This window comes from Neovison vison, chromosome 8 (genome assembly GCF_020171115.1).
Source record: "Neovison vison isolate M4711 chromosome 8, ASM_NN_V1, whole genome shotgun sequence".
NCBI lineage: Eukaryota > Metazoa > Chordata > Mammalia > Carnivora > Mustelidae > Neogale > Neogale vison.
Window position 1 is genome coordinate 93,776,894 of NC_058098.1, and position 22,356 is coordinate 93,799,249.

At 47.3% G+C, this 22,356-nt stretch overlaps 1 protein-coding gene across 6 annotated transcripts in view; it reads right to left on the reverse strand.

Moving 5' to 3' along the window:
- Positions 1 to 22,356, reverse strand: part of SFXN5 (sideroflexin 5) — a 110,497-nt gene that overhangs the window by 60,362 nt on the left and 27,779 nt on the right. For 5 of the 6 annotated variants that reach the window (XM_044261379.1, XM_044261374.1, XM_044261376.1 and 2 more), the window contains 3 exons: positions 11,474 to 11,500; positions 10,947 to 11,001; positions 8,989 to 9,014 (listed from right to left, as the gene is read on the reverse strand). In XM_044261379.1, the coding sequence (XP_044117314.1) occupies positions 8,989 to 9,014; positions 10,947 to 11,001; positions 11,474 to 11,500 (108 nt within the window). Of the gene's footprint in view, positions 1 to 8,988; positions 9,015 to 10,946; positions 11,002 to 11,473; positions 11,501 to 17,760; positions 17,843 to 22,356 lie in introns of those variants that run through there. The other variant, XM_044261378.1, reaches the window with a different exon arrangement.

Genomic DNA, 22,356 nt, shown 5'->3' on the forward strand with positions numbered 1-22,356 from the left:
GCTTTAACTCACTAAGCCCCCCAGGCGCCCCTCTAAGCACTTTTATTAGAAAGAAAGACTGAGAATAAATAAAGCATTCAAGGTAAAAAGTAAAAAACAATAACAAACAAACCAAAACAACAACAACAAAAATCCCACAAACACACCAAAGAAAAGAGAAAAGGATATTACAAAAACAAAAGCAGAAATGAACAAATTAGGAAATGGAAACAGAAGAACTGATAAATACATCCAAGAGCTGGTTCCGGGACGTGACTCTCACAAATCTGCTTATTCTAATAAAGGAGACGGAGGTGAAAAGGGGGACAGGACTCAAAACCAATCCAAGGAAAGGTCATTATATATTTTTTACAGATTTTCTTTATTTATTTTACTTAATTTTAAAAAGATTTTATTTATTTATCAGAGAGAGAGAGAGAGCACAAGCAGGGGGAGTTGCAGGCAGAGGAAGAAGCAGGCTCTCTGCTGCTCAAGGAGCCCAATGTGGGGCTTGATCCCAGGACCCTGGGATCATGACCTGAGCAGAAAGCAGATGATTACACCACTGAGCCACCCAGGCGTCCCTTATTTATTTATTTCAGAAAGAGAGAGAGCATGGAGATGGAGGGGGAGAGAGAGAATCCCAAGCAGATTCTGAACTGAGCTTGGAGCCCGATGTGGGGCTCAATCTTGGGACCCTCAAATAATGATCTGAGCTGAAATGATGGGTCAGACGCTCAACTGACCGAGTCACCCAGGCGCCCCCAGGAAGAACATTATATTTAAAAACATCAACATTAGAACTTTCTACAACAAAGACACCAAAGAGTGAAGAGGAAATAGCAGGGAGAAGAGATTTACAATGTGTATATTTCAAAGGATTATTATCCAAATATATAAAGAACTCTTACAAATCAATTAGGAAAATACAACTAATGGGAGAATGGACAAAGAATGTGAACAGGTAATTCACAGAAGAGGAAGTATAAATGGTAAATAAATAGATGAAAAGCAGCACAATCTTTTTGGTATTCGGGGAAATAAAAATTAAAACCATAGTGAGATGCTACCTTTCTCCCATGGGTTGGCATACTTAAAAGTCTAAAAATATGAATACCAATGTTACTAAGATGTAGTGAAATAGACCCTTCCCAAAAGATAATTAGGCAATAGCTATCAAAAATGTAAATGGCACAGCCATTTACACAGAAAATTCACTTTCTAGAATGGGCCTCTGAGCAGTCTTCATACTTGTGCAAAAAGAAGTTCGCAAGGATTTTTCACAACACTGTTATTTCTAACAGCAAATAATCAGAAACAACCAAAATCCATCACTGGGGAGAAAATACTACTCAGCAGGAAGAAGCGAATGAATGAAGCAGATCTTTATGTAGGCAAACTGCTAAGTGTAATAAGGTAATTCTAGATAAATAGGCATACTATTGTATTTTTAATGGAAAAAAAATACAAAACAAAATAGAATGTTTAAATGTATGCAAATGCCTAGAAAAAAGCCTGAAACTTCACACCAAAGTTCTAACAGAGGTTACTTCTGGGAGCAGATTTGGGATTGAGCCTTGTCAGGGGAATTTCTACGTTTTTTTGGTATTGTTTGAATTCTAGAGCTGAGAGAACATATTCATGTATTACTTGTATAACTTTTAAAATATTCTTTAAAAAAGTCTTGGTGGTATTTTTGAATTCTAAAGAACATATTCATGTATTACTTGTATAATTTTATAAAATATACAGAGAAGATTTTTTTAAATCCTGAGGATATTTCTGAATTCCAAAGATAAAGAGGAAAAATACCAAAGGATCCCAAGGGGAGTGGGGGAGGTTTACCTACAAAGGAAAAGAGAATCAGGCCAACTATTGTTCATGTATGAGAGAGAGAAAAAAGACATTTCCAGATATGCAAGGACTCAAAAAGTATATTGCCCACACACTCTGAATATTATTCAAAGAAGTGCTCCAGCCAAACATAGAATTCACACACACACACACACACACACACACACACACACACACTGAGCCCAAATAATCGTGAAGTTTCATACAGGTGTTAATTAAGCAAGGATTCAAAAATCTGATGAAATTTCAAATTATTTCCAAAATCTTGGCAGGTGTGTATGGGTAAAATGGTAGAGGGTGCAGTAAAACAATATGTTAAAAGTCTCTTCCTGGGGCACCTGGGTGGTTCAGTCGTTTAAGCGTTCTCATGGGTTATGGGATTGCACCTCGAGAAGCACTCTGCCCCCAGAGGGAAGTCGGCTTGAAGATTCTCTCCCTCTATGCCTCCCCCAACTCACATGCACACACTCTCTCCTTCTCAAATAAGTAAACGAATCTTTTAGAAGTCTCTTCGTATGTGGGGAGGGTTGAGAAGGTCGTATTTATTATTCAATTATTGATATTGATAGGGTAAATGTAATGGAACCAGTACGTAAAATACTACAGATCAATAGTAATTACAGAAAAGTCAGATGTTTCCCCTTTCAAACCACTTAAGAAACCAAAGGACCACTGAAAAGATCACTCCAGCACAAATCGGGAAAGAAGTGAAAACGATAGCAAAGCTTAGTTAACCAACCACCAAACACTCGAAGGCTGGGAAAAGTGGTCACGATAACCAGGGGCAGAACAAATATGAATGTGTTCCATTTATTATTAAAATTAAAGACCAGGGGAGCCTGGGTGGTTCAGTCGTGAAGCATCTGCCTTCAGCTCAGGTCATGATCCCAGGTCCTGGGATGGAGCCCTGCATCAGGCTCCCTGCTCAGCGGGAAGCCTGCTTCCCCCCCTCTCCTACTCCCCTTGCTTGTGTTCCCTCTCTCGCTGTGTCTCTCTCTGTCAAATAAATACATAAAATCTTTTTTAAAAAAATTGAAAGACCTTATTTCTCACACTAGGGCGAAGAAGTAAAATTCAGCGATAGCTTGTCAGAAGACATATAATACAAAACGACACAGAAATCAAACATCACTCATATAAAGGTGTAGGCAATGATTTACAAGGCGAATAAACAAAACAGGAATGGAAACATTGATATCAGATGAAGTAGAATTCAAGACAACATTCACTGAAACGGGGATCTTTGTGCATGCGTGAGTGAGGCAGACTGAGAGATGCTACCATTCGTTACCACGCGACACTATCACAACACCACTGACTACATTCTCTGCGCTGTGACTTCCACTCCCAGGCAACTGGAAGCCTGTATTCATTCGGTAACTGGAAGCCTGTATCTCCCACTCCCCTTCACCTATTTTGCCCATTCCCCCACCCCCTTCCTCTGGCTAATAATCAGTTTTTTCTCTATATTTATAGGTCTGCTTCTGCTGTTTGGCTATTCATTTGTTTTGTTTTTTTTTAGATTCCACATATAAGTGAAATCATATGATGTTTGTCTTTCTCTGTCTGACTTACTTCACTTTGCATAATACTTTCTAAAGGTCCATTTATGTTGTCACAAATGGCAAGATCTCATCCTTTTTATGGCTGAGTAATGTTCCATGATGTGTTTCATGGCACATTTTCCTTATACACACACACACACACATATATATATATATATATTCCATGGTATGTATGTATATGTGTGTGTGTGTGTATACATATACCACATCTCCCTTACCCATTCTTCTATGGACGGACACTTGAATTGCTTCTGTATCTTGGCTATTATAAATAATGCTGCAATAAACATAGGACTACATGTATCTTTTTGAATTAGTGTTTTCATTTTCTTTAGGTTAACAGAATTCCTGGATTATACGGTACTTCTATTTTTAATTTTTTGAGGAACCTCCACACCTTCTTCTGCAGTAGCTGTACCAGTCTACATTACCACCAACAGTGCATGAGGGGTCCTCTTTCTCCACATCCTTGCCAACACTTGCTATTTCATCTTTTCGATTCTAGTTATTCTGACAGGTATGAGGTGATATCTCACTGTGGTTTTGATCTGCATTTCCCTGAGGATGAGTGATGTCGAGCATCCTTTCATGTGTCTGTTGGCCATCTGCATGTCTTCTTTAGAAAAATGTCTATTCAGGTCCTCTGGCCATGTTCTAATTGGATTATTTGATTTCTGGTGTTGAGTCATGTAAGTATTTTATATATTTTGTATATTAATACCTTATCGGATGTATCATTTGCAAATATCTTCTCCCATTTGGTAGGCTGCCTTTTAGTTCTGTTGATTTTCTTTGTTGTGCAGAAACTTCTAATTTTGAGGTAGTCCCAGTAGTTTATTTTTGCTTTTGTTTCCCTTGTCTCAGGAGACAAACCTTGAGAAATGTTGCTCCGATACGTTATAGTTTTAAGTGCAATTGTAAATGCTTTTTTTAAAAAATATATCATGTTCTAAATGTTTTCTATAGGTTCATGGGCCTCCAACAATTTTTTTATACTGGTCTAACATCCAGATATCTTTTAAAAATAGTAGATCTTTTTTTTTTTTTAAGATTTTATTTATTTATTTGACAGAGAAAGAGAGAGAGAGAGATCACAAGTAGGCAGAGAGGCAGGCAGAGAGAGAGGGGAAGCAGGCTCCCTGCCGAGCAGAAGGCCCGATGCAATGCGGGGCTCCATCTCAGGACCCTGGGATCATGACCTGAGCCGAAGTCAGAGTTAGCTTAACACACTGAGCCACCTAGGAGCCCCTAAAAATAGAAGTTCTAGTCTCTAGTAGTTCTTAGTCTTCCAGGAAAATGTTGGAAATAGGTATTCTTATGCTGTTCCAGACATTAAGAATTTACCTTTATCTGTTTTATCTTTAAGGACGGTGCTTGCTTTGGGATTGGAATTTTATTTTTTTGATAAACCTCTATGAGTTAACAAAATTCCCTTCTGAATCTAACCCACTCTTTTAAAAAAAAAGTCATAAATGGAGTTATGTTTTATCTTATCAAATGATTTTTCTAAATCTACCAGGATTATCACATTTCTTCTTCCATTTCCATTAATGTGACGAACTATACTAATACATTCTCTAATATTACCATTCTTGGTAAAAATTATTTGGTGGTGATGGGGCGCCTGGGTGGCTCAGTGGGTTAAAAATTATTTGGTGATGAACATGTTTTAATGCATTGCTGGATTCGACTTGTTATTTCACTTAGACTCCTAGATGCAATTTCGTAAGTGATATTAGCCTATAATTTTTCTTTCTTCAATTTACTTCTTTGGTACTTGTCTCAAAGTGCCTCATAGATGAATTGGGAGACATTTCCTCTTTTTCTTTCTTTTTTTTTTTTTAAGATTTTATTTCTTTATTTGAGAGAGAGAAAGAAACAGAGGGAACATAAGCAGGGCAGAGGGAGAGGGAGAAGCAGGCTCCCCGCTGAGTCGGGAGCCCATGCGGGGCTCAATCCCAGGTTCCTGGGATCATGACCTAAGCGGAAGGCAGAAGCTTAACAACTGAGCCACCCAGGTGCCCCACATTTCCTTTTTTTTTTTTTTTTTTTTAGATTTTATTTATTTATTTGACAGAGCGAGACACAGGGAGAGAGAATGAACCTAAGCGGGGGAGTGGGAGAGGGGGAAGCAGGCTTTCTGCTGAGCAGCGAGCGCCATGCAGGACTCATCCCAGGAGACTGGGATCATGACCTGAGCTGAAGGCAGACGTTTCACGAATTAGCCACCCAGGAGCCCCACATTTCCTCTTTTTAATTCTCTTTTAGGAGTTAAACGAAAATTGAATTTGGCTATTATTCCAAGAGTGGTCACCGGGAACACTGTGGGCGTCTATTAGTGATGTTTGGTTGTTTGTTCTTTGGTGCATATATTTTAAACAACTGATTTAATTTCTCTCTATTCATAGTCTATTCAAACTCGATATTTCCTCTTGGCGATCTCTGGGAAGCTATACTTCCTCAGAAAGGTGTCCTGTTCTTACATGTCTTCAAATTTATTACCCCAGATCGTTCAATGTGTTCTGGTTTTAAACTCCTATTGTATCTATAGTTATTGTACATTTTTTTCCTAATATGTTTATTTGCATCTTCTTTTTTCTTGCTCAGTGGTTCCAGAAATGTCTATTTAATTAGTCATTTCACAGAAGTTAGAAATTTACCCTCAAGATATATCTCTAACAGCATCAAAACAATATGCCCAGGATTACCCATTCTGGCATTCTTCATAATAGCAAAACAGTGGAAATAGTCTCAACCTCCACATGCAAGAAATTAGCTGAATCAATTATGGTGCTTGCACATAGTAGACTATCATATAGCTATTAAAAAAAAAGAATGAAGACCTCTATAAACTGATGGGTCATGATTTCCAGAATATGTCATTAAGTGGGAAAAAACACTGTGCACAGAGTATTGTAGAATACGACCTTTTGTATAAGAAAAAAGGGGGGGACGCCTGGGTGGCTCAGTTGGTTGGACGACTGCCTCCGGCTCAGGGCGTGATCCTGGAGTCCCGGGATCGAGTCCCACATCAGGCTCCCAGCTCCATGGGGAGTCTGCTTCGCTCTCTGACCTTCTCCTCGCTCGTGCTCTCTCTCACTGTCTCTCTCTCTCAAATAAATAAATAAAATCTTTAAAAAAAAAAAAAGAAAAGAAAAAAGGGGAAATATGTTTGCATCTGCTCATTTTTAGAAAAAGAAATAAGGACAAAATTGTTTACCCACAGAGGATGGGTGGGGAGGAGATAAAAGGGATAAGGAGGAAAATGGAATTTGTATCATGCCTTTTTTATGTAGCTTTGACTTTTGAATGATGTTAGTATTTTACAAGTTTCAAAAAAAAAAAAAATCAGGGGCACCTGGGTGGCTCAGTTGGTTCAGCGACTGCCTTCGGCTCAGGTCACGATCCTGGAGTCCTGGGATCGATCCCCACATCGGGCTCCCTGCTCAGAGGGAATCTGCTTCTCCCTCTAACACTTCCCTTCTCATGCACTCTCTCGTTCTCATTCTCTCTCTCTCAAATAAATAAATAAAATCTTAAAAAAAAATCAATAAGAAGGAGGAAGCCACTAAAACCGAACGCCAACAACAACAAATAAACCCAACGGTATATCAAACAAATAACAACCACACAGAAGAAACACACAATTCAAATAACTTTTGAACACAATTCTCTGTATACCCTCAGTAGGATATATTCTAAGAACGTCATAGAAATCTCAAATTAATACACTTAGTGGGGGTAGGGCTCATGTAGCAATTCTGAAATGCTCTCATCTGTGTATAAGACTTGGTAAGCGAGTACATATATGGTTGTTGGATTCTCATTCACGGAGAAGGGAGACAGAAATACGGGACGGGAGGAGTGCGAGACGGCTAAGATGCTGGACTGGAATTACTGGCACGAACTCATCATTCTGAAGTCCTATCTCCTAACTCTGAATGCTAAGAGGGCCTAGAAACAATGACTCTCCAGTAACAGTGAGCGCACCTCACATCCAGATCTTGGTGTCCAAACACCATTCTCCCCTGAACGGAGCGAGAGCACTTTGGAGAAACACATGATTCCAGGACTGGGGCTCAGCAAGTACAAGATGGGTCTGGAACACCCACCCCTCGTGCCAGGAAGTTTTGAAGTTCTCAGAGAAAACGGAAGACACGTCATATGGACAGAGAAATAGCTCTAAAGGGTTCCTAATCGTCACATTTGGCTCAATGTGTATATCAACATGAATAATAACAGAAGTAAATTGTTACTGAATCAAAAAAATTGCCCTGAACATACTGATCATTATAAAAACATTAAAGGCGGAGGCAGAAGGGGGAAAACTCCTATTCACAGGAGAGGGCCTGCCCATAAATATAGAAAGAATAATATCTGGGAAATACATGGGAAATACTGCAACTAGGTGACGACTCTCTTCCCAGTCAGGTTTTCACTCATGGTTTTAGTATCTGTTGGTCATTCTTTTCTGTTTTTCAACTTTAAGCTAATAGGAAGAAAGCAACGATTAACATTTGAGTACTCCTTTCTCTTGAAGTAAATGCCCCAAATCACAGTTACTGGCTCACGCTGGATGTTAATGTATGTTTCACTTCACAAGACACCACACAACACTTCACACACACCCCCGTCCTGATCGCAGATCTAGGATCGAGAGCTGCCTTCGGTGGTTCTCTAATCCTGTGGTATCATCTGGGAGAAATGAGGGGAAACAGCCTCTAAAAGACTTGTACAATCACATTCAAAGCCGCACTGCGCGTTGTGAACTCCAAACTGGAACCAGCCCCAGAGTTCACCCAAAGTAAGATGGATAAATTTTGATATAGTTGTAACAACGGGGCTACGAACCCATCAGCCATGAGAAATGACTACGACATGCAACAACACAGATGAGTCTCACCATGTTGAGTGAAGGGAGCCAGACCCAGACAGGGATATCCTGACAACTCACTTACATAACAGTCAGTAACAGGCCGCATGGGAACACAGTGAGGGAAGTCAGAAAAGTGATTTCCTGGGGGACTGGGGGCTGTGGGAGGGTGCTGAGGGCTGCTAATGCTCTAACCCTACCTCAGTGAGCCTTACTTGTGTTTGCTTTGTGAAACCCTACCACGCGTATATTAGTTTTGCTCTAATATATATATATATATATATATTTTTTTTTTTTTCCTAAACAGAACAAACCTAACCCTGATTCCAGAACTAAGCAAAAAGAATACTGACTCCTTTCTGAGTTCTTTTTAAAGTTTAGGTTTCAGAAGGCGTGCTTATTTTCTGACTTCCTAAGTTTTTCAGAAAACTTGCCTGTGACCAGTATGTCCTGGTGACGATACTCGGGATGGGAGCCAGCAGCGAGAACGCACTTTGAGGCTCTGTGTTGGCTGCGTGTGGGCACGCACGCCTTTATGGAAAGAAACTGGACAATACACATCAAGAGAAAGAAAAAGACTTAAACGCCACTTTATCTGATAATTCCCCTCCAGGAATTTATCCTAAATCAACATCTCAAATATTTATGACCAATACTGTTAAGTTATACATTAAAAAAATGTTTTAGAGAAGAAAACCCTTTGCAGGTGATACTTACAATTGGCGTTCCAAAAGGAATGTAACCTGAAGGGAGGAAAGAAGAGGGTCAGGTCTTCCGGTCCCACCCCTCGCCATCCTACCCACCACTCGACAGAGACACTGGAAGAGGCTTCTGGGTTTACTCTGGTCGGTGGCCCTGATGAGGCTCCTCCAGCCCCCAGACTTTTTCCTGGCTCAGCCCTCCCCAGGATAGAGGGCTCCCCTGTGTCCCTCTGCTGCCCTCTCTCTGTCCCCCTTTAGCCAGACACTTCTCACTCCCCTCCAAAACTCAGGGGCCCATTGCCAAGGGCAGGCTGCCCACTGCTGGCGGGCCATCACGTTATACTCAGTGTTCCCCCCATGATTTCCCCCATGAGGTATGACATTCCTGGCCCACACCCACTCCACACACTCCACAGCTTCCAAAGACTCTGGAATGTTCTCTTTCTCTGACCTTGCCTTTCTAGCACACATCTTTACTTCCCCGGCATCATGACCAATTCTGGAAAGGGAACTCCCCACCAACCGTAACTCTAACCCCTTAACCCTAACCCAAACCCTCTACATGCCAGAGGTCCTCTGTAACTTTCTCGTACCCTGGCCAGACACCCTGAGGAGGGCAGGATAGAGCACCGTTTCCTCACTGCTCACTGCCCCCACGCTGTGGGAGGCTCCCTCCACAGCCCCCACTCTGCTGTCACTGGGCAGCCTCGGGTCCCTGACCTCTGACTTAACGGCAGTCAGCTGGGGGAGGGACCACAGATGACCACGCTTATCTGAGTCGTCTAAAGCAAGGGTTCGTGAGCTGTCACTCTCCTGCCCACATTCCTCGGGAGACAGATCCAAGGTTTGATGGGAGAGTGACAAAAGAGAATCCAGGTCCCAGGTGAGAGGTTGCTGTGGCCACGTGCAGGGACTGTGCGCACCAACAGCCACAGCTGCAAGACACTTGAGGCTTTGGTGCCTGGGACCCCCTCACGGCCAAGCATGGAGGCTCAGGGGGCACTCACTGCCTCAGTGGGCACAATGGTGTCACGTGCTTGTGTGTTCTGTCACCCACATGAGGTCAGGCTCCCTGGGGGTGAGGATCCTGACTGAGCCAGCTGAGAATAGCCCCCGAGAAAGACCCTTTCTCCAGTCCCCTGAGGACTTTCTGAGGCAGCAGCCAGCAGCCCTCCCCGCAACCCTGCCAGAGTGCCCTGGTACACTGAAAAATGTCACGGAGTAGGCCTCAGCACTCTGGTGTGATGCTGACCTCCACTGTGTGACTCTGGACAAGGCCTGGAGCCTCTCGAAACTACAGGCAGAATGGACACGCTGGCCCCGGGCTCAGGGCGTGCAAGCGCTCTCTAGACTATGAAGCTGGGCATATAGAGCTCTCCATCTCGTGACCCCAGGGCAGGGACTTTCTGGTGGCAGGGATCTTCTGCCCACTCCCCCATGCCACCCCCTCCGCCACCGGTCTCCACAGAACAGGGATCCACCTCCCATGGATGGGCACTTGTGCCAACGCAGCATTCTGGAGTAGAGGGGAGCCTGGGGATTAAGCACCTTTAAGGGAGCGTGGTTTGGAGGGGAAGAGCACGACATGCACAGGGAAGGTTAGGGAGGAATGACTCACAGAAAGCAGGGCCTGCCCAACTCTAACTCCAGTTTCATCCCTGAGGCTGTCGCTAAGTAAGTAGTATCTAACTAGCTGGGGGCACCCGATTTCCCCCATGGAGGCCTCCGCTCCACCCCCACCACTCAGGCAGAAGAGGAAGACGGGCACATTTTTTTTTTAAAGCCCCATAGGTGATTCTGAGGCCTGGCCAGAGGTCTGTAAAATTGAGCCAAGGGGAACATGCAGGGGAAAACGTGGCTCGGCGCATCACAGGTTCCATCCCTCCATGGATTGCGGCCCCTGGGTGCTCCCAGAGCTGGGACCATGGTCAACGCCCGAGGCTGGACAGAATCAGACGGGTCCCATGGGCTTACCTGACATTCTGAAGGGCATGAAGATCTTCTCATTGGTATCTGGGTGTAGAATAGCCTGGCAAGAGCAGGGAACAAGGCATAGGGTGACTGTGGGGAGGGAAGGGAGTGGACAGGGGGACAAGAGAGGGAGGAAAGAGGGAAAGGAGAGCTCCCCAAGGACTGGCCGGTCAGTCTTTCCCACCATTCAAGGCAAGAGAACACCAGAACATGGGCCCCCAACAGGACTTTTCCTGACACTCACTCAAAGCTGAATGCAGGGAATGGGACTACATCTACCTGGCAGATCCTCTGTCCCCAGGGCCTGGTATTTGGTAGGCATGTAAAGATTTTGTGGAAGGCCCCCACAGGGAAGGAGCTCAGGGGCCCAGGGAAAGGCAAGGGGCCTGAGTTCTGGCAGTCAGAAACTCAGGCCCTGGTTATGGGGGAAGGAGAAAGGGCAAGGCAGCTGGGCTGGCTAATGGGGCACAACCGTGAATCCCCAGGGCAGAGCAGGCCAAGGGAAGGAAACAAATCCAAAATAGAATTACCTGCTTGATTTTCTGTGCACTCCAGAGCTGCAAGGAAGGAAGGATGGGATAGAGAGAGGGGGAGGGGGAAGAAGGAAAAGAAAATAAAGGACAAAAATTAAAAGCCCATATCAATTGACAGTCTCATAAGCCACATTTTTTAACCAAGAGATCTAGCCCCAAAGGGTACAAGAGGCTCAGGCTGCCCCAGCACCCCCAAGTCTGGCGGCTTCCCTGGAGCTGTGGCATTGGGCATCCCAGGACAGCAGAACCAGGGGATCTCACACAGACCATGCAAATTCACTGGTATCTCCTCTGGCTGTGCTGTAAATCTACTTGAAAAATTCTTCCACCAATGTTCTAGTTGATTCTAAGGTACAGCCAGGTATGAAGCCCTGATTTGAATCAAGACACTTCCATTGTCTCCCGGAATCACTAGAAGCATCATAGCATGAGTTCTTCAAAGCTGGATGGACTGCCCAGTTTCCTGGCTTTGCCCCTCCTTCCTCTGAGCCTCCATTTCCTCACCTGCAAAATGGGGTAATAGCGGTGCCTCCACCATCACAGAAGAGGTCTGGGAAAGGTGCCTGGAGCAGTCTCAGCACAGAGTAGGTGCTTTATGGCTGCTAACCGCTGTGGGTATTATTATCCCCATTGTTGTGGTTCTTGTAAGAAGGTTGCAAGAGGAAGAAAGTTGCTTTCAAACGAGCGGTGAGGTTGTCTCTCCCACACAGGCGTGGGAGACAGGCTGGACCGACAGAACCATTCCCAATTCATTCAAATGATATCAATACTGAACTTCACTGAGTCTAAGATACTACTGATCCTAAGAGGTATTGTCATGTGCCAGTGAGAAGGAAAACTATAAACCATCCCAAGACCTCCATCCATTAAAAGACTCATCCATTTGAGAGACGTTAAAATGTGGTAAGATGAACTGTTTAGAATCAAGAAAACGTAGTAAATAAAAATGTGCATGTGGGCAACGCAAAGGCAATGCATTTTTTTAAAAGATTTTATTTATTTATTTGACAGACAGAGATCGCAAGTAGGCAGAGAGGTAGGCAGAGAGAGAGGGGGAAGCAGGCTCCCCACTGAGCAGAGAGCCGGATGCAGAGCTCGATCCCAGGACCCTGAGATCAAGACCTGGGCAGAAGGCAGAGGCTTAACCCACTGAACCACCCAGGCACCCCAAAGGCAGTGCATTTTTAAAGGAGCAAGAAGGTATGAGGCGAGAAAGAAGAGGTGGCCAGCAGTTGAGGTTGGTTTTAACAACAGCACAGTTCAGTTACGCTTCAGTTACGTGGCAATGTCATCTGGAATATAAATGAAGCTGCAGAAGGCCGCTGAGTAGCAGAAACAGAAGCATAAGATTGAGGAGCTCACGTTTATGCATTTTACTTCCATCAGAGTCCCTAAACCCTTCATTCGCAACCTAATTACCCTGACATGTTACAAACATATTTGATTTTTTATGATTCCAGACCAATGAAGATTAGAAGTGGTCAATTTAAAAAATTCTAAGTATGGAAAAAGGGGATGGAAGGGAGAAAAACCAAATGCAGAATCCTGTTACCAAAGACACCAAGTCAGAGCGCAACAGCAAAGAGGTAAAATGAAGTGATAAAAGGCTGATCCCCTTTGCCCAGAAAGTGCCTTTACGCAGTGCATCTCCAATCTCAGCACCACCTTCGGGGCAACCCCAGGCCCTGTGCACAGTCTCCTGACATCCCGTATTTCCCACCTAGGATCCGAAGCTCCCATTTCTGGGTCCAGCTCCTTGGAGGTAGGGGCTTGTCCTCCAAGGCTGTCCCCCGCAGCATCTCCCACAGGGCTGAGCACATCGAAAATCTAAAGCTATTCTAAAATTAAAATTTTATTTTAAAAAATGTAAGATCTCATACAATACTGAATGAAAGAAAGAAAGAGAAAAAGAAAGAAAGAGAGAGGGAGGGAGGAAGGAGAAAAGAAGGAAGGGAAGGAGGGAGGGAGGGAGGGAGGACAGATAACAGAGAGAAAGGGAGAAAGAAAAATTCCCCATGATTATGAAGGAGGGAAAGAAGGAAGGAAAGAAGGAAGGAAGGGAGGGAGAGAGAAAGAGAAAAAGAGAAAGAAGGAAAAATTCCCCATTATTCTGAGGAACAGCCTGAGCAGCAAACATGGGTCTAAGACAACAAAGAACAGTGTAAAGAACAGGTATTTAAATCAGGCGGGCCTGTGTTCAAATCACTTACTGGATGTGTGGCACTGGGCCAATTACTTCGCCTGTGTGCCTCAGTTTCTCCATCAGTACAATAGAGGTTTGTAACAGGAGGGCAGAACCACACTGGTAGTTCACACTGGTTGCTCCACGGCAGGGTGCATTTCCCTCTGGGCACACGTGAAGCCCGCATCCCCAGCCCCCCTCACCATCAGGAAGGCTCATATGAGGGGCGCTGGCTTGTGGATGGGGGTAGAGGTGACATTGGCCAGCCTCCTGTGGAGGATCCATGGGAGGCTGGTGGGGCAGCACAGCCATGAGGGGAAAGGAGCCCAGTGTCCAAGCAGCAGTGAAGGAGAGAAACAGACCTTAGTGTGTAAGTTCCTGAAATCTGGGGCTCTTGGTCACAGCTCCTGGCTCACCCGAACACCGAGGTTTAGATGAGATGTGTGTATCTAGAATACTCAGGCTGCAGAACACGCTTCGTGAATGCCTCAAACAGAGAAGTCATTCAAATGAGCAATGTATTTTTTAATGGACTTATTTTTTAAAGCAGTTTCATCTCTAGTCTTATTCGTACAACACGCCAGGGAGGTGGACAGATTATTTTCAGACAAACCAACTCATCTGCAAGAGACTGAGTAACTCAGCAGGGTCCTAGGGGCTGGTGGCAGGATGGAGATGGGCCCCCTCAGGCCTCTTAGCCTCCAGGCTCATGTGTTCCCTACTCTCCAGAGGCCTCTGGGGCAGACTGATGCCTGGTCAGGCCAGAGCAGCTGCCAGGTCTGAGGCACAAGAATAGGAGGAGTGTTAACAGACATCCTCCTGGGGTCCCCAAAACTCCTCCTTGCAGCCAGGGGTGGGAGGGCTAATGTCCCTCGCCAGTCCCTCCTGCTCCCCTCCTGCCCAAGTTCGACTGAGCGGCACAGACCTGGCAACCCATGACCACGACCAAGCCCCTCAAGTTCAAGGACTGCCTCCTCCACCCCCAAGGCCAGAGGCCCAGTGCTACAGACGCATTCTCCACCTTGCAGTGACCCCCCTGACACCCACAAGCCCAGGGCAGGCCAGTGCCACAGAGACAGGGGATGACACAGCTTCACATGCTAATTCCATACTTCTCCCTTTGGCTGAGCACCTTTTCTCCCATTACTTATTCGATTCTCACACTTGGAAACCTGTTCTATAGGCCAGGTGAGGAAACCACAGCTCAGAGCCACCTCCAAGGTGTCGGGCAGCGCCAGAAGGACAGCTCGTGACCTGGGACTCAGATGTATTCATCCTCATTCATTCATTCACATTTAATGCACAAGCGGGATGTGTCGGGCCCCCTCCTGAGGGCTTTGTACCTCCTGACTTATCTAATCTCCTCAACACCCCCAGGAGGCGGGGGGCTCGTCTATCCCCCACTTCACAGATACGGAAACTGAGGCCCCAACAACGTATCTGACTTGCCCAAAGTCCCAAGCAGCAGTGGGCTCGGAAGCCAAGCAGTCTGGTTCCTGAATCCCCAGTCTTGACCGCCGCCTTCACCCGTCTCTAAATGTCAGCACACCGGTGCACACCGTCCCTCCCCCTTAGGCATCTATATATTGTAGAGTTCTTTCCGCGACAGAGCGCGGGGAGTAGCCCTCTGCTTCCTAACAGAAACCTTGAATGAGTGTATTGTAAACTGTATCCTACGAGTGGACTTTGAGGCTATTTTCCATCTTTTTTTTTCTGAAAAAATATTCATAACTGCACATTTACCATTTTAATCATTTTTAAGTGGCAGTTCAGAGGCACTAAGTACATTCACTTTCTTGTACCACCAGCCATCATTCACCTCCAGAACCTTTCCAGAACCCCCACCCGAAACTCCGTACCCAGGAAGTCCTATACCTTAATCCTCCCTCCCCCAGCTCCTGGCACCCACCTCCCTGCTCTCTTGTCTCTGTGAATCTGACCGCTCTAGCTATTTCATGAAAGTGGAATCATACAGCATCTGTCCCTTTTGTGGCTGGCCCATCTTTTACTTTTATGTGTCCCATCTTTTTACTTTTCCTTGTGACCATGCTCCAGTGAATTTCCCGGAACTTATCATTATCCTGGCATCAGCATGTAAAGGAAAAGGATAAATGGACGCAGGTATCCTTGGCAGGATACAGAAGAAACGAAAGGTTACTCTAGGGAGAGGAAGGGAGCAATCGGGGAAACTTGTCTTTTATCCTCTACTTGCTTTACAGCTTTAGAAGTCTGTAGATTGTTCACACGTTCCCCATTCGAAATAACTGATGGAAAATTAAGAGTCATCACTAGAAAACTAGAAATGGGGCCTGCAACTTCTAAGCTCTTTATTCACCTCTATGGCACAGATTATCAAGTGTCCAACAAAATCTGTGTCTCCTCCTCCCAAAATAATAGAATGGTGGTGGGCAGTGGCCTCCCCTGCAGTTAGGCTCAGCCACGTGACTGAGGCCTCCAGTGGCATCTGAGGACACATGAGATGGGCCTCTCCCTGCCCAGCAACCCCCCTACCCCTATAACCATGCTTTCTGTCCCCTTCCCATGAACCGGAGCAAGTACGTGGCCGCAGCCCAGGCAGGGCCACGCAGAGAAGACAGCCCATGGAGATGAGGGAGAAACAGGTTGGAAGTAGGCTGGGTCCCTGAGTGGTCCTGTGGAGCTGGGCCCTCTGCCTACCTGGAACTTGAACTGTTTGAAGGGAGAGGAAGAAACGTCTACCTCACTTGAGCTGGGACATTTTGAGATCTTTTCATGACAGCATTTAGTCTAACCCCAACTAAGGCAGCCCCATTTGGGATTATAGGAAACTGCCGCCCAGGTTTCTCAGGGAGGCCTTTCCAGAGACAGAAGGAAGAATGAAAGCTAACATAGCATTTGAGGCTCTTTTCCTGACATCCAGCAATGCTCCCACCTCAGGAGGCCAGTGAGATGGGAGGGACATCTTCATTTTAAACTAAAATTCCCAATCATGACCTGATCTTGGCGGCAACAGTCCGAGTCATGGATTTGGGGTTTGGTTCAGCCACTAATGTGCACAGTCTCCTGTGCGAACCACTGCACACCTTAGACTTAGATTTTTTTTTTTTTTTAATTAAGCAGGCAGGAGAGAGGGCAAGAAGGGCCCCTTCCTGTGTGACTAGGCCAGACCCAGCCTGTAGAGAGAGCAGGACAAGGAACTCGGGTCTGACACCTTGGGTCCAGGCTTTTCCCAGGGACTCATTGGACCCATGAGTCGGATGCTGGAGGCAGGAATGGCAGCCGAATCACAAGTCGAGAGCTGGTTGCTAGCTTGATGTTTCACAAGCCAGGCCTGCACACAGGTTATAGGCAAGGATCAGCCTGGGAGGTCAAGCATTTGATGGGAGCACAAACAGGGGCAGCAGACAGTCTAGCAACACTGAAAAGCTAGGACAGGGAGTCCTTCTCTCCAGCCCGGGAAACAGCTGCACTTTAACTTGCAAATTCCTCCAGATGGCCTGTCTCCTCCAGGCTCAGTCCATGGCCCTCTGCACCTCTGGTGGAACGTAAAAATGCGTGGCCCCAATCCTTTGAACCTTACTTGCTGTAGCAACAAACCAGTGTGGCCAGGAGACCTTGGACCTTGCTTGGTTTCTCGGCTTGGGCAATGAGGACAGAGTGGGGGCAGGGGAAGCAGTCTGGGTGAGGGGTTGCTGGAACAGTGCAGAAGTTGGCTGCTTTCAGAAGCAGCCAGTGTCTCAGCAGAGCTGCCCTCTAAATCTATTCGAACCCCGAACCCGGCACAGGGGTCAAGGGAGGGCCAGGGGGTGGGCCACAAACATGCCACAGAAGGAAAAACCCTGCCTCCTTGGGGCAGAGCAGGGCATACCCCCGGCGCCCAGACCCCAGATGGAGAAGAAACCGCCCCCAGTCTGGCTCACTCCCCTTCCCCTCTGCCTCCTTCCAAGCTGCTTCTCCAAACCTCTAAAGGCAGCAGAGACAGAGCCTATTTAAAACAACCTCCAGAAGGTAATTAAACAGAGCCTGAAGGGGATCCTTCTGTAAAGCAAAGGATGCCTCCCTAAAACAAACAAAAAAAAAAACTTCCTAATTTATAATTTGGGCCAATCCCATTACTCCTTACCATTAATTTTGTTGCCATGGTGACTCCCAGGTAATTCGTACATATGCAAGTCTATGTGGGGTGAAGGTACCACCTCCCAATCCTAAAGATTCCTGAAAGGAGAAAGAACATTTCCCCCTAGATCAGCAGCGGTCACTTCTGTACACATGCAGCTTCTCTAAGAGGACAGACCTTGGAGTCAAAGCCTGGTTTGAGTTCCAGATCCCCCACTTGCTGGCCGTGTGATCTGGGGCAATTTACTTAATCCTTTTGTACCTTCACTTCCTCATTGGTAATGTGGGGATATGAATACTTACTTACAAGGTTCTCCTGAAGATTAAAGAAAATGTATTTGTTCAACAGGAATATTTACTAAGCACCTATCATGTGCTGGGCTCTACTCTAGGCACTAAGAACACATCAACAGACAAAAAAGACCAAAAATCTCTGCTTTCCTGGAGCTTATATTCTAGGGGCAACAGACAATAAACCAAAAATAATAATAATAAGCAAATTGTATTGGAAGGGTGGGTGCTTCAGAAAACATGGGAAAGTGCATCAGGGCAAGGATAGAGGGGGTGTGTGTGGTGGCAGGAGGGAGGAGGGTACAGCAGTAGGGAAGGTGGTCTGGGGAGTTTTCATTCAGGTAACACTGGAGGAAATACTTGAAGGAGGGAGTGAGTTATCCAGTTATCCAGTGGGAGACTGTTCTGGCAGCCAGAACAGCCTGTGCAAAGGTCCTGAGGCAAAAGTGGGTATGCTCAGCATGTTTGAGGGATAGCAAAGAAGGCCAGGGTGACTGGTGTGGACTGAATAAGAGAAGAGTGGTAGGAGAGAAGATCACAGAGGGATGGGGGCTTTGCCGGCCCTTCTAAGGATTGTGGCTTTTACTTTGAGTCAAAAGCAGGAATGCTTCGCAGTTTCTGGAGCAGTGGTTCTTACAGAAGGGTGATTTTGCACTCAGGGGACCCTTGGCGATGTGTGGTTGTCATGATGTGGGAGGGAGTGGATCCTGGCATCTAGTTGGTAAAAACCACAGCCGCGGCTAACCATCCTACAACCAAGAATGTTCTGGCCCCAGATGCCAATAGCACCAAGGCTGAGAAACCCTAGAACCAAGAAGCAAATACAATAATGTACGTGTTCACAGATGACTCTGGGTACTGTACGGGAAAGGCACAGCGGGCCCCAGGTAGAACAGGGCTCCCCCTCAGGAGGCCACCACAGTGCCGTAGCCCAGTGATGCAGCCACAGGTGTTGCCACCCATGCAACACCCAGCACATCCTACAAATGCTTCAGCTATGACTGCTCCCTGGCCTGGCCTATGCTAATGCTAAGGGCCGGGCTGTGGCTAGCCCAGCAGGGTGGGCTTCTGACCGGGATCCCAGAGGCTGGAAGCAAGAGGTCAGGGTAAGGAAGGGGAGGTGTTAGCCAAGCCTTCCTTTCGGCCAGCTTCTGGCAAACCTGCTGATACCCAGAGAGGATTCGGGGTGCAAGTATTTTTGACTCCCTGGGATTTTCTCTGCTATTTTCAGCAGAGCCCAAATACAGCTGACCCCATTTCTGCTCTGCTGAAAGCAGAGACTTGCAGGATCTCTGACACCAGCTGGCCTTTCTCCTTGGCAGGTTGCTGGCAGAATCCTCCCTTCGTGGGGCCCCTAGGGTGACCAATAGGTTACGCTGGGTGCAGAGCAGACACTTAATAAGGCAAGCCGGTCCCCAGCTCCTGGGGAATGTGGAACAATGGGCAAAAGCCGCACTCAGAAGTCTACAGGGGCTCCCAGAGACCTGCTCAGCTCACTCCTGCCCACTCCAGTAGCTTCCGAGCTGGTGTCCCTAATGGCACTTACCTCCCCCAACCACCTGGCCCTCGGAACGACATTACCCCAGGATGCATTCAGGCTACTCTCTTGCCCAAGAGCTTCCTGAAGCTTCCTCTTGCCCCACACAGCACATTGATTCTCAAAACTTTTGCAGTCTGTAACTTCCCAACCACCTCTCCACCTTCCTCTCTCTGGTCTCATCTTGCCTCCCTGCTCCACTCCACTTCTCCCTCTGGTCCCATTCACTGCAGAGGGTCTCTGTCTACATGCTACACCAACCACTTGTGTCCCCTCCCTGAGGCCTTCCTCACACCCCTGCATTCTCCAGATTCCCTCCCTGCCGGACTCCTACCTGCCTTGGCATGAATGTCCCACAGTCTAGCCTCCGGACTAGCCCCTTGTGCCCGCCTCTATGTGGCCACCTCGCCGGTGCTGGGAGCTGGTTGCGGGAGGACAGCCACGGGCTGTGCTCATCTCTCCCCTCGGGCTCACCACCTGGAGCCCCTCTTACATACAGGGTGCTAGGTAGGCGCCCGCACTACCGTGTGTGAACCGCACGGATATAACTGGGCTCCAGACCTTCCAAATGCCAAGCTTGTCTGCCCCCGTATTTGTACATACCAGGCCACTCCACAGAGGACCCCTTCCCTTCCAAATCCACCTTCAAGTACCAGGTGAAAGATGGGCATTGGATCTACCTGGCTATGGGACCTAAGGTAAGAAAGGTAAGTTCCCGGAGACTCAGTGTTCTTACCTGTAAAATGGGGTTAATACAGGCACCTACCAAAGAGGGTTCCTGTGAGTATTTACTCTAATACATGTGAAGTACTCATATTCAGTGCAATGCCTAGCACTTAGTCAGCACCAAGGGAGTGGCGGCTTGTCACCGTGAGGGAGTCTTTGACCTCTCACCCCACATACCTCCACCCACACCAAACCATCGCCGCAACATCCCGGCATGGAAAGTGCCTGCAGCAGAGTCAACATCCAGAACTCCAGTCCAGCTGCCTGGGTTCTCATCTATGGTTTAGTTGGGCAGCTGATAGCTACAGTCTTTACTAGGGCTCCTAGCACATAGAATTTCTACTTGTCAAGCCCAAAGGGTAAATTATACCTACTTTTATTTTATCCTAAGGGTGAATTTTTCACTGGTATAGCAATCTTTTAACAAGTTAACAGTCTCTGGAGGAGATGTCAGCCATCCACTCACGGAAGACCAAACAAAGGCCATCGGTGTGAACAGAGTAGCGATCCAGTTATGGAGGCCCGCCGGTGAGATGGCCTAACCGGAGGCCGGGTTGGATAACAAACCAGTAGGCAGGTGACCCAGTGTGCCCTGTGTCCTGGGCACAGGCCCACCGGCACCGGGAGGCAGCCATAGGCTTCTGACCCACATGCCTACAAAAGGACTTCAGAGCGGCCACAGAGCCCGGGGCAGATGAGGCAGCTGTCCAGGCTGAGATCAAGAGCCACCCTGGGACTGGATGTGACTCATGACCTGAGCCTGCCTGGACCAGGAACAGGGGACCATCCTTAACTCCAGACTGCCAGGGCTTCCCTGGGCTTCTGTGTTGTCACCCAGCTCCTTGGTTCCTGTCTGTGGAGACCAGAGGGGGTGCGGCTTTGTAGAGGAGGCCCAGGGAGGGAAGACTTGTGACCCCTGAGTCCACAGAGTCCAATCCCTGGTGCTCTGGAGAGCCAGGGGCACCAGCAAGCGGGGAGAGGGAGGATCTGATTAGTCAGGGGGCCGAGCAGCCACTCACACCTAGAGCACTAGGCTACCCAGCCGCCAGATGGACGCTGCAGGCGTTACCCACAGGAGCCAGAACTGGGAAGCACAACTAGTGCCAAGGTCCCCGCTCCACACCCCACCTCCCCTCCTCCAGGCTCTCTGGAGGCACATGGGGGCTTTCAGGACAGAAAACAAAAGAGGCCCAGGAAACAGGACAGGCAACTTTAAGCTACTGACGGCAGCAAAGAGGAGAAACATGGCCTCATTCCCCAAACTCTGGAGGCTGGAGGGAGTCCCAAGAGGCCAACCTCAGCCAGAGGGAGGTTGGTGAGGAAGGGCCAGGGGACTGAACTCACCCCGACAGGTCCAAAAGGAACTGCAGAGGTCTGAGCACTACTTCGGCCTAGAGCGGGGCACCTCAGGTCATGCCACCCAGGCTCCTCAGTGCCCACGCCACAGCCCACAGGGAAGTACTGTGCTTAGGGATGATCTGGTCGCGCCCCGTCCTTCCTAACGGCAGCACAGATGCCTGAAGACAGACCCTGCCTAGGCAGCACTGCCCCGTCTCCCATCACCCGCCAGGGGCCTGCACAAGGACGTCTGGCCAAGGTGCTCCATCAGCTCACACCTTTGCCCTCCTTTCAAGTGGCCAGGCCACAATCCAGCACATTCTCCTCGACCTCCCCTGGAAGGGCTTGCTCTCTCTTCTCGTGATGTGTCCCCTCACCCGCACAGCTCCTACCCCAGCACTTCTCCTGGTCAGCCCCTTCTCATCCCTCAAGTCTCAGACAAGAATCTCCTCCAGAGATTCTTGTTTGGGCAGGTTACACCTTCCTCTTCTCTCCCACAGTATCATGGCTTTTCACAATCACTGCCTAGATTCTGGGGATCCATGAAGCGAGAACCTCATCCACTTTCTTCCTTGTTCCCTCCCCAGGCTCCAGCACCAAAACTGGCCTGCAGGTGCTCCATAAATACATAATGAATTGGGAAATACATAAATAAATACATAAATGAATTGGGTTGGGGAGAGTTGATGGCTAAGCCACCTACCCCAGAAA